Here is a 12,510-nt window from a genome sequence, read left to right on the forward strand (position 1 = left end):
TGGCCACCTGTCTGGCATATGAGTTTTCCAAGGAAGTGATGTCAAGGTATCCACAATGTGGATGACAGGGCAGTGACACGCCTCCTAAACTATGCAGCACATTAGCATTCCAACAGCACTGGCTACTAGCACTGTTTAGATTACATCCTGAGTTTGATCCATTAATCATGCTGAGTGTGAAGGAAGCATTTACCATCTATAGGTGATGTTTTTAACCGCTGGCAGAGTCCTTGACTATCGTCAAAAGATTCCCCAATTTTGCTTAGCGCCTCTGCGCCTCTCAGTTCCATAAGGGAGCGCAGTTCTTTGAGCGTGCAGCCAAAGTCTCCATCGTGGTTGGCCTCCACCATGGAGTTCTTCACCCCGCTGTACGAGTTGTTCGCCATTGTCTCGACGCCTCCCCACTCTCTGCTTCAGCTCAACAGTGGGGGTAAAAGAAAAAAAAAAAAAAGTGTTCCTGGAAAAGCTTAAATCCTCAAGGGTGCAAGCACAGTGGTAGTTCCCATAAAACAGCTGACGGGCCCTTCAGAGGCAGCTGGAGTCATGCGCCGGGTAGCAGGGCAGGGGTATTACAAAACGGGCCATTTCCCTCGGAGAGCTGAGTTCCTAGTCTTTCATGGTGACTGAGGATCACCCACAGAGGTGGAGGTCACCATGCATGCAGGTCTGAAAGAGAAGAGCAAGGCCATTAGTGACATTACCAAGTGTAACTTTTTATACAGAAGGTTTCAACGTACATTTATGATTCATGCTTAGGTTGTCAAAATGCGCAATACTTCAATACTTATTTCACAACGTATTTCAAAATGAAATGTGTTTAGTAATGGGGTTGCAATTCAAATTCAAAGTCACAATTTGGCAAATATTGATGTTTCTCAAGTCCTTTTGGCCTCATACAGAGAGAAAAGGAAGGGCATACTTTAGTATGTATTTCTAAAACAAAATGTTTCACACGTGTTTGTCCAGAGTAGACAGGAAATACCACGTATTAGGAAAGGAAATACCACGTATAGGGTCATGTATAGTATCAAAGTTTAAAAATCTGGTATCATGACAACTCTTCATCATATAGTGAATGAATGAGAAAACCAGTCAAGTCAATACTTATTTTTGTCTTTATCTTACAGGTTCCTTTCACACAGCATTATCATCATTTGATTAGTTTCCCTTGGGAGTCACCCTGCTTTTACTCTAGTGTTGACTTTATGATTGCTTGTATTCAATTAAGCCTTTCAAGCTACGTTCATTTGACCATTTGTGTTTCTCTCAGAATCTGTCATCATACAGCCTCAAAACATGAGCAGCGACACTTAAGTTGGAACATTTTACTGCTGCATAAAAGGAAACCACTTAGCTGCTTAGACGAGCAGCTCAGTAATTAGCAAAACTGCCTACAGTCCCTGCCAAGAGATGTTTGATTAGCTGCACTTGAGTTGTAATAAAATAAGAATAATTTTGTCATGTGGACAAAAGCACTTGTCAAGTAATGTGCACTCTGCTTCCCTGACCGAGTGTGCGAGGGGAGTGGAGCATTAGCATTCAGTGATCACTCTGCTCAGAGCTGCTTCCAGGGTTTTTCCTGCACGGACAGTTTAAAAGGCAGTCCTTTCCCGTCTGCCATCTTCATCGACTATTAATACAAAGTTATGGCAGCTGTTTTACAGTAAAGGGTTTGCAGCAGCTTCTCCTAGAGTGTCTTGCAATTTTTCAACTGGTATGAGTTGACTCTCTGAGCCTGGTTCATTTGCTTTGAGTGGGAAATAAAACTGTTGCATTAAGTTCATGTAGAAGTATAATTGCAATTGCAGTGGTACTCATAGTCACAAAATAACATATAATAATGGGAAATGTGTCAACTTTTGCCGGCCATTATCTGGTAAAGGTTCGACAGACCTTGAAGGCTTTATATGTGATTTTTTTTTGATCCAGCAGATGTCGCCCTTGAGCACGAGCATGAAACCAAAACAACTCACGGTGCATTGTTGTGTTAGCATGCTAATGCAAGCAATCTTTATTATTCTCGTATCTTCACACTGCATGTAAATTTACCCGAAATAAGCGTGATTTAGAAACACAGTTAAGCAGTGAGTACAGTATGTTATTCTTCTTTTCTCTAGTCCCTCAATTAAACAACTTTTAAATGCAAGGGGAGGAGTCGGTTGGCCGTCCTGGCGATGTAAACAAACTGAAGATAGGACTCGGAAAACTCAAAGCATCACAGACAGTGGGACTCGGGTGTTACACCCATTGTAGACAGTCATTACTCACAGAGTTATTTTCAGAGGATATACTTGATTTCTATTACATTTCAGTGTGAAAAATCACATATAAAGACTTTGAAGAAAGTGTGTTTGTAGAACATAGAACAGAGCTTCTGTACTTTCTGTTAATTTGGTTTTTATTGGTTAATAATCCATCTTTACCCACACTGAGAATACTCTTTCTTGAGGGAAAAGCAGAGTTTAGTGATGAGCTTATATTTGAGTATTGAGAAGAAAAAGAAAGTCATCAATCATGAAGCCCAGATTACCCTCTTTCATTCTACAATGAAATGTCTGATCTCTTTAAATACTATCGGGCAGATTGGAATGCCAAAGAGGCAGTTTCCTCTTTTAGTACTACCAGGTGTTAAATACAGCATCAAGAGTCAAACTCTTTCATCCGGAGAGCCATGCAACTGTATCATAGCCCCCTGCCGTGTTCAAAGAACATACAGAAGATCTGTCATTGAGTGAGGGAAAAAAAGGCAGCAGCTTCCCCGCAGTGGACACTATGCTACCCCCACCAGCATAGAGAGCAGGGAGCCAGTGACTGATTACCTCAGGAAAAGCCTTCTGTTTAATCTAATTAAGACTATCTGTGGCATCAGGGAGCTCCATGGTGCTTTACATGGGAGAGTCCATTCTAATGAGAGGCTGCTGTCCATTCAGCTTTAATCAGCCTAACACAACGACGCTGATTCATTCATGTCGACCAAGTTGATAGGAATTTATCTAAGTTAAGTACAAGCGTACAACTTCAAAGTGGACTTACAAAGGCTAAAGTATTGGAGGTGTTAATCTGTTTTAAGGAGGATTTGATTTATTTCTTAAAACCCATAAGGGTCTAAACTGGATTTTTTTAGGGAAAGATAAATCAAGGGATGGATTGTTTTCTTTAAGCCTTGGACGATTGTATGAAACATAAACTGTACTTTCTGCTGGGAGGCCCTGGGGAAGCTGTACTGATCAATAAAGAAAGGCACCAGTGTAGACAGACAGCGACGGTACTCCTCGCCTGAAGAAAATGCAGCACTTATCTCTCAGCTGGGGAAGATATAACCTCTTTCTGGATTTGACCATAATGTGCTCAAGAGGACACCATTTTTCCTGTCTTTACTCTAAATAGGACATCAAGCATGCACCTCCAAACTTAAACATCCAAAAGTCAAAATATGTCACAACTTTAAACTGGGACACAGATGCAAGGAGAGAAAATGCACAATTGCACGTATGAATGCTTGCAGCTTATTCCATTGAGATTCTTGGAAACTATTCTGTCACATGTTGAGATTCTATTTGGAGCCATCTGCCATGGAAAAAGGGACAGGATTCATTATTTATTACACAGCATAATTGCAGGGCCGGGCGTGTTACTGAGGTGGGAGAGATCGCAGAAATCCCCCTCATTGAAAGGGAAATACTCTTGCTCGGCTTCTACTCGCCTAAGGTTACGATGAGGCCTTTGTTGCATATTGAAATGTCTATTGAAAAACGCTTTACTTATTTATGACAGCAGGCTTTATCTAATAACTTTATATGCTATTTTACATGCACGAAAATAACTTTTTCTTGAGGATTGAACACAAATTCCCTGCCAGCCTTCCGAACATGTGTACATGATGTTTATCTCATTGCAGTCAAAGTAAGAACAATGGAGGAAAGTTACACCTTTCCCAGCATGTGTGTGTGACAATTAGTGGACAAGTAAGACATACTGGCATCATGATAAATTGTGGTCTAAACTGACTCCTCCTTACTCCTTAAGTAAGTTTGGTCAGTTATGATATGCCTGTGAGATCTCAAAGACTAATAAGACAAGGCCCCAGTCCATGAAACAGTCCTTTTGAATATAATTGATATTTTTGAATATAAAGGCAATAATTATCACAGCGTAGGACTCGGTTGCTAAGTTCACTATCCTCCAACACCCCAAGCCGTACAACAGGGGTAGTTTCCTGATGTGAGGTGCATGTGTGAACAAGTAAGTCAGAAAGATTTCCAGTGTATTCTGAAAATGTAGTTTAAATATTCATGTGTGCATGTGTGAAACAAAGCTTATGTTAAGGGGTCCTTTCTTCACATTAAACTGACACCTTGATAATAAACCTTCACATTTAAGTTAGTCGTTATTTGTAACCATCACTTTAACTTGAAGCCCATTTCAGAAAAAGATTTAGGGAATCTGAGGTAAATGACTGTCTTGTGCACTTACCACCAATATGTGGCTCTTGAATTGTGCAAATGGCCTCTGAATGACTCATCTTAAAAGGGCAGGAATATATCACTGGCCACATGGGCAGATCACATGTGCAGCCTATACTAAAGCATGTTATTGAGTGCCTTCTCCATTTCTGTCTTCACATCTTACTTCACGAGCCCTCTCCCCACATTCACGCCCCCTCACCCCACCGGCGGCCACAACGCTGAGACCATGGAAGTGCCAACATTTGCTGTGCTGCGACAGTTTCGGGTTGCGGAGCAGGTCACATGTCACAACAGTGGAAAATCATTGTGATTGGATCTCAAAGCCAACAGCTGGCATGGTATGGTTGAATGACAGAGGCTGGGATTAACCCTTTCCATGCTTTAGTGGCAAACCCATAGCTGAGCATGGTGAACATGAGGTGGTTTACCCAAGGTTGAAGGAAGTCTCATCTTAACCCAAGCTATTTCAGGCTGCTTTCACACTCACTAAAAACGTTGCATCAAAGGGCTGCAGAAAGCAGAAACGAGTGACGGACAACAGTGATGGACATCTAAGAAAATACACCCATCTTCGTCGTCTTTGTTTCCACGCTAAGGAAACCCTCTGGCAGTTCGAACACCTCAATGTGCCAACAACTCAATGCAAGTCAGGGATAGCAATTCTAGGGATCCCTCTGCAATGGAGCTGCCTAATGCGAGGGGTTGGTATTTTTAGCTTCCCCCAGACTGTCCCCTCCCCCCACCGCTAGCCGTTGCTGAACTGGGTCAGGCCATGTAAATGTGGAGGGTACAAAGCAGAGGCACCCAGCCCTCCTTGTGTGCTGCATGGCTCCCAGCTAAAAGCGCTACTTCACCCTGCATACTGGAACCTCTTCACGGCTTTCCATCGCTGTCAGGCTGCCAATTCATATGTTGTCACAGTCAGAGGTGTCACCATCAACGCTCTTTTCCTCCATGGCTCTCATTACTTAACGTATAGAGGGGCGTCTACCATTATCCCTCTGACCAGGGTCTAAGGGGTGGCAATTAATTAGGGATGAGTCATTTCTCTTTCTTCTTTATCTGTACACAAGTGAAGGTGCGAAATCCTTGTTTTTGTTTTTTTGTTTTTTTTTTGTTTTTAAACCCTCCTTTATTGATGACTAATTTGGTATGATAAAAATTAATGTTTCTACATCATCTTCAATGCAAACCAACAGCAGTTGTTTACTGCAACCTATTGAAGCATTGTGTTTTGTCGCTGAACTTTTAGGGGCGGTAATAAACAGCCTTTTCAGAATAATATGGATATTTTTTTCTGTTTTGAAAGAAATGTGTCCGCAGGCGATGTTGATGCTAGCCTGAAAATAGGGCAGGATTCAGGATGCTAACATCAAGACAAGAGATATAAACAACATCCTAGATATTGCACGGTGAATTGAAGGTAACAGGGTTGTTTATATTAAATGTGGTTTTTGTTTAATTTAATAGTCGTGTTCAACAAGATGCAGTTGACATGAAAGCGGCTGGGCTTTAAATGTAACCCAAAACAGGATGAGAATCTGTGATTCATCAATAACTTAGCAAACCTCATCAATGAATGCACCATGGAAGAAGTCACACAGTTTGTGTTTCACATCAGCGCAACGGGAATCCTGTTAACGTTTAGTAATGAGCAACACCATTAAGATTGTGTTTCTGAGAGACAAAATTTACAAAACAAAAAAATAGTAAGAAAATATGACTCCTCTTTGTCTCAGCTGTAGTATTTACAGTGCTGTAGACTGATGTCCTGTGACTGAGATCATGTTACAATATTTTTCCTTGAGAGGAAAGAATGACTGGAGTGTTCTTTCATTTTGCTCTTACAGTGTCCTTCATGTCCATAGGATGGAAAATATTCCAAAATGGAGCATCTTTCATCAAGCCACTTTGAAGATGAGAAGGTTTCTGTGTTCTTTGTTAAGTGTGATCCTACACAGCAGCTCAGCGGCCTGAGGTCCTGCCGGCCGCCCTGCCATTTGCTGCTACTGTCTGACCTCGCTGTTCTTAACATTCCCGTTTCAGGACGCACGGATGTTGAACACTAAATTCATTTCACCTAGACCTGATTGTGAAAGTCAAGCTGTACAGTAGGGCTGATTGATGTTACAAACAAAACTGACATTGTAATATATATATAAATTGCGATTATCTAAAACTGAAAAAAATTAACAGATAAAGCAGCGCCTTTTTCTGTACATTAATAAAAAATTTAATCAAACTATCGTACTTTTTAACACTTTTAACACACTGGCTCCAGCGGCTCTGGCACATGCATGCACACACACAGACGTGACGAGAAAACACCTGGAGAGAGAACAGGAGGAGCGACATGTTACATCATAAACTCGACAAATGAACTTTGTGTGGCCACAGCATTAACGAACTGATAATTGGTAGTGGGAATACTCTCATTTTAAATCCGCCTAGCATGATTGTGCGTCTGCCTCGAGAGTCATGCCGTGCTATGTGACATCAGCAGCGGCTCCTGGACGCACAACGGTCAGTTGTGTGACCACTGAAGGTGATATCAGACGGACTTTGATTGATAATTAGTCATTGCAAATGAGAAAACTGGTGGGTTTTGTTTGGATCGAACAACAGAAGACTGCCCTCATGTCCTGCAATGTGACTAATGCACATGGGCACACCGAAAATGTAATGTTTAAACTACATATAGTTCAGCCCTTCTAAACAGTACTTTCATGATGCTGGAGGTGGTGAAGGTAAATGAGACTGAAAGCGTATTCTAGCTATGGCGAGGGGTATTTCACCAATTTTACAACAGGATATTACCGTATATTGTTTCTTTAGACAACGATATGATATTTGCTGATATCACGAAGTCTGCCACAATATGATTTTGATTCGATTCAGCAGCCAGTGAGTGATTTCATACAATCAGTTACATTTGTCCTAACTGAAAAAAAGCAATCAAGGATTTTCTTTACAAAATCCAGTTTCACTTGTTAAGCGCCACTTTCTTTATTCATGTTTTTTATTTCATGGGGTCCCTGATTACCTTTTAATTATGAACAACGCTTAGCATGTTTGTGTTTCAAAGACAAATTTAAAAATGTCTTCTTTAAGCATCAAACATTTATTTTCCTGCATGCTGATCAATTGTACTGCACCAATTTGTGCCTTTTCAGCATTTTAGTATAATCAGGATCCAGTCTTGTGTCCTCTTTGGGCTTGATTTGAAAATGTCTTTTGAACACATTTACACACATGTGGATTTAAATAGTTATTGTGTTTCTGCACAATTTTAGACCTTGCGTTCTCTAGCTGTATACAAGTGGCATATGTATAGTGTATATGTAGTTTTGAATGATTTATGGGATTTTAATTAGATTAAATCTGTGACAAATGGTGGAAATGGAATCTTGATATCGATGACTGTAGGGGTTGGGAAGAACTTTTGGCACATACAGACCGACCTCAAAATGAGAGAGAGGGAGAGAGAGAGAGCGGCTGTCCTTTTGAGATCACTTAAAGCAGCATGCACAAGAAAAAAATGACACCATCCTGATTACGGTGAAATAACGCAGATTTTTTTTTTTTTTTTTTTAAATCGCAGAGTTCCAGACCTCGCTGACATTATCACCTCCTTCCATTTCTCTCTGCATGTCTGTGTGTGCTCCTTTGATAACTGCACAGCATCCATTTTTAAAAGTTTAACTTTCAGTTATCTCAGCAGGTGATCGTGGAATGAGTAACATCAACAACGCGATAAAACAACGGCATTCGAAGGTTTATATTAAACATGAGACGTTGCACAGCAATCTATGCATCTACGGAGCTAATAGGAGCAGACGACTCTCTCTCTTGGGAGAGCCTTATCAGACGCCGCTAACACTACTTTACAGAGAGGTCAGATTCTTTCTTTTATCCAAATAGGATCTTAGAAGGCGATGGCGTACAGATAAAAAAGGAAATATGCAAACACGGTTGCATAATAAACCTGTCAGCTTGGCGCTAGCGTTGTTTGAAAGTACAGGATGACGTGCAGCTGGGCGGAAACTACAAAATGTGTGTGCGGGTTGGTGCAATTCCAAAATCAGCCTTATCTTTAAAATGACAATCAATGTTTAGACTTCTCATTGACTTGATTGGCTCTTTGTTCAACCAATTGATGTATTGATCCAGACCAATGGATTGTTATACCATTAACTAAGGCTAGTGTAGGAGCCAATTTACTGTGTGTGTATCTATGTATTGTATTTGGTTTATATGCTTATTTATTGACTTAATTTGGACGCTAGGTGGTGATAATTGATCATTTGGGTTAATTGGTCAGGTGGTATGGTTGTTTATAGGTCACGGTTGAACAGGAAATGGGGGAATAGGGGGTGGGAGTGCACGGTTCTTGCAAAGTAAGGCAACATAACGTAAACGAATTAAAACAAACATGAATAATCTAAGGTTATATACACAGGCATGAAAACAAAGATAAGCAAAACCCAATCCTATATAAGTAAATATTACTAACAACACACTGAAAATGCGTCACTGTGACTTAGTTCAGTGATTTTCAGTGTGCATTGGATTTTTTTTTTTTTTTCTAATTGTATACTCCTGCAACCCAAAGGCACCTGGGTGTGTGTGTTAGCTGTGCATCCTGTTGGTTGATTTTATCAAACCACCATAAACACATTTCAGTTCATGGTAAAATCTGACTGACTATATTTAGCCTTAAATGTCAGTGTACATGAGACTCAATGTCACCTTAGATTCCTGACCTACAGTGGCATGTTCTCTCAAATAGTAACAAAAGTTTGCATCTGAGGGACACAGACTGAACTCAGGACAAATGCTAGCAGTCGTTTTTTAGGGCTTTGCTTGTGTATGAATTCGGTGCAGAGCATGACAATAAAATCAGTGGAGATATAAAGCAGCTGTAGTGGGGACTCTTCTGGTATGAGTTAGAGACAGTCTTGACAGGTGATAACTGGCTGGAAGAAAGTGCACTCAGTTTACTGCATTACTTTGCAGTGACTATCGCTATGTGAACACTAAAAACTCCTGAGCCATGAGACACAACAGCACTTACTTTAACAGCAAGCTATAATGTTAGATTAGCAGAATACTTCTACTGGTCGTACTCCCGAGCGTGGTCTATTAACTTCATATGCAATGCATTAAGGATGAAACCTGGAGGTGTATTCTTGGAGGTTGTTGGTCTTTAAACGCAAGAAGGGGGAAACACTATCAAGATGAACCACACTGCCAAGGAGGTCAACAGATCTTGTATTACCTTTTTCCAAAACAATTCAAAATTCAATTGCAACAACTACTGAATCGCTGGCTTTATTCCGGAGCCAGAAACGCTGTCTATATCCAGCCGTTATGAAAAACGCACGGTATAGCAAGGAATAAGAAAAGATATTTTTGTCATTCTTGAGTGACAGCGACAGTCTCAGTTCAAAGGGCTCAGACACAGCAACAGATTGTGTTACTGTGGGTTTAAGTGAATCATTAAACAAACTCAAGAGTCTCTATATGCTGAACACGATAGATATTACGAGGCATCGCTCAATGTTTAACCTTACAAATATACGTTCCATGCAGAGATGAAGGCGCGGGCCTATTTAAAATAGAATTCCAGCAATTGTCATTACATACACAGTAGCATACTCTATAACAAGGTTGTCGGACTAATGCCTGGCAATTGAATAGCTTAGCCTACATTGTATTATGTAATGGGTCCACTGATAACTAAACAATTTCTACACAGGCATTCCTTCTTGAATAGAAAAGCAGTCGATGCACTTGAAGGTCAAGCTGTATTGTGTATTCAAATGTATTTGGATAAAACTGCAAGCTTATTTGCAATCCACTGTAGGATCACAAGTCATTACACAAACACACACACTCACACACACTCACACACACACACTGCTGGCGCTGCAGCAAAGCGGTCGCTGTTTAATTGGATAAGGAGTGATCCTTTCAACTAGACACCAAAAGGTGCTCAGGGGCTGCACTTTACATACACCTGGAAACTCGCATGCAATATGAGCAGTGTAAAACTACATTGCATTGTAAATTAAAGGTCAAGGGTGTACAGTTTTACAAGTAATAAACATGCAGTAGCTGGAAATCTTAAGAAACACGAGATACTTTCCCGATGTGAAGTAACTCGCATGGTATTTTGAAGCGATATGCTGTGTTCAAGGGTTAGCCTAACTGTCCAAAATTTTCGATACCGCGTTCGGCTTAAATTGAATGCCCTTCTTTTTTTCTACATAGCTCAAGAGAGTGGAGGGTATTTTATAAGGTAAAATGACAGATAACAGCTGGGTTCAGGATGAGGCAACGGGTCACACAAATCCATTAACATTAAAATGACATCCCCCCCCCCCCCCCCCCTCCCCAATGGATGTTTTAACTTTGACAGCATGGAGATATGCTGCCTGTAGGTTACTTTTTTTTTTTCTTTTTTTAATTTACACATTTGCTTTTTACTCTATTGTGACAGTCAGCCAGCAAAATAACTTTAATTTGCCGGTGTTTCATGGGTGATGTGTTTCTCGATGTGACATTTTCGGCAACTACGGTTATTTCACAGTCCGTTTCTTAAATGATGAGTCGCGATGTGTGGACGTCAAACCTGCTGTCCACCACAAATAATAACGCGTTAAGTCCAAACACATCGGTACAAGGCTTTGCGTTACAATGTTAGCAAACTAGCTCCGCAAGGCGCTGTGTTTAATTGCAGAAAAGGGAAAATACACAAATGCTTCTTCTTCTTCTTCTCTTCTTCTTCTTCTAACAGATTGTCAAGCAGGAAAAACTTCGCCCAAGGGGGGGGGGGGGGGGCAAAATGCACAAGTCTTACAAATCTAAAAGGGATAGGGGAAAGAGAATCTGCCTGCAACCTCGTTTGATTTGCCACCTGGGTTTGGAAAAACGAGACGCCCCAATGTCAGTATGTATTCCAGATATATCGTTAGCGATGTTAGCTTGTGGCGTAAAGCTAACTACTACACAAGGCTGCTACCCCACCGGTGGCTTGGCCCTCGTTTGACCGTTTCTTTTTAAAATATAAGCCTCAACCGTGATGTTTTTTTTTTTCTATGCAATGTGTGAAACACGTGGAAGCAGCCTTTAGTCGTCTTGCGGCATTAGCAGCTTCAAGCACCAGAAATTTAACTCCCCCCCCCCCAAAAAAAAAATACTCACTCCGTTCTCTGAAGAGCTCCCCAGGTCCCTTTCTCCCGATAACTCCCCCCTTCAGTCTCACCAAAGACTAGACTCTCTCCCCTGATCTGAGGTAAAATCCCGCCCACTGCGCTGTCACAACCACAGCCAAAGTCTCCATCCGCGGCTGACAAGATAGTTCCCCTCCGCGTTGAGCGTGTCGAGAAGCGCTTGTCCGCTGTGCGCAGGAACCAGTCGACGCATGCGCACAGTTGTTCAAATAACACTTAGGAAAAAAAAAACACACATCTGAAACTCTGCTTCCACGATTCATATACTACTGCAAATGATTAACACAGCAATTATGAAAATGCGCCTTTTTCAGAGATAAGAAACAGTCCATATGCAAACGTATTTCGAGGGTATTCAGCATTTTATATCATGTTTATCAAGCCGTTTGTAATGAAAGCGTAACAAAAGCTGTTGAAACAATATTTGGCACACATACTGGCTAACATTAAGGGGTTCAGTTTTCGCCAATGCAGACAGGTAGCAAACCCCGGAAGTGGGCTGCGGGTGTTCATCTCGCTTTGCCTACTTCGTCTCTGTCACAATACCGCCGGGGACATGTGATGCACGTCAAAAGGAGGATGGGTATGGACCGCTGGTGTGGATTCCCATTGGCTTAGCCGGCATATCAGTCGCCTATGGAAACGGTTACGTCATGATCCCCTCGTACTCCCTTTTTTTTTTTTTTTTTTTTTGTTGCTCCCGTGTCGCTTTTATAATAACAGGATTATTCAACAGTTCCTCCATCATATGGTGTCGCCTGTAAAAAAAAAAAAAAAAAGTAGTCACTGAAGCCTCACTGCTGCATCGT

The 12,510-nt window shown here is 41.2% G+C and overlaps 1 protein-coding gene across 9 annotated transcripts in view; it reads right to left on the minus strand.

Annotated features, from left to right (window-relative positions):
• The window catches only part of atp2b1a (ATPase plasma membrane Ca2+ transporting 1a), a 40,052-nt gene extending 28,225 nt beyond the window's left edge, over positions 1-11,827 (minus strand). For 8 of the 9 annotated variants that reach the window (XM_065951540.1, XM_065951539.1, XM_020653133.3 and 5 more), the window contains exons 1-2: positions 11,673-11,827; positions 194-666 (exon numbers count right to left, since the gene is read on the minus strand). In XM_065951540.1, the coding sequence (XP_065807612.1) occupies positions 194-386 (193 nt within the window). In that variant the 5' untranslated portion in view covers positions 387-666; positions 11,673-11,827. Of the gene's footprint in view, positions 1-193; positions 667-11,672 lie in introns of those variants that run through there. The other variant, XM_065951544.1, reaches the window with a different exon arrangement.
• Between the last annotated feature and the right edge of the window lie 683 nt (positions 11,828-12,510).

Source organism: Labrus bergylta, chromosome 23 (assembly GCF_963930695.1).
Source record: "Labrus bergylta chromosome 23, fLabBer1.1, whole genome shotgun sequence".
NCBI lineage: Eukaryota > Metazoa > Chordata > Actinopteri > Labriformes > Labridae > Labrus > Labrus bergylta.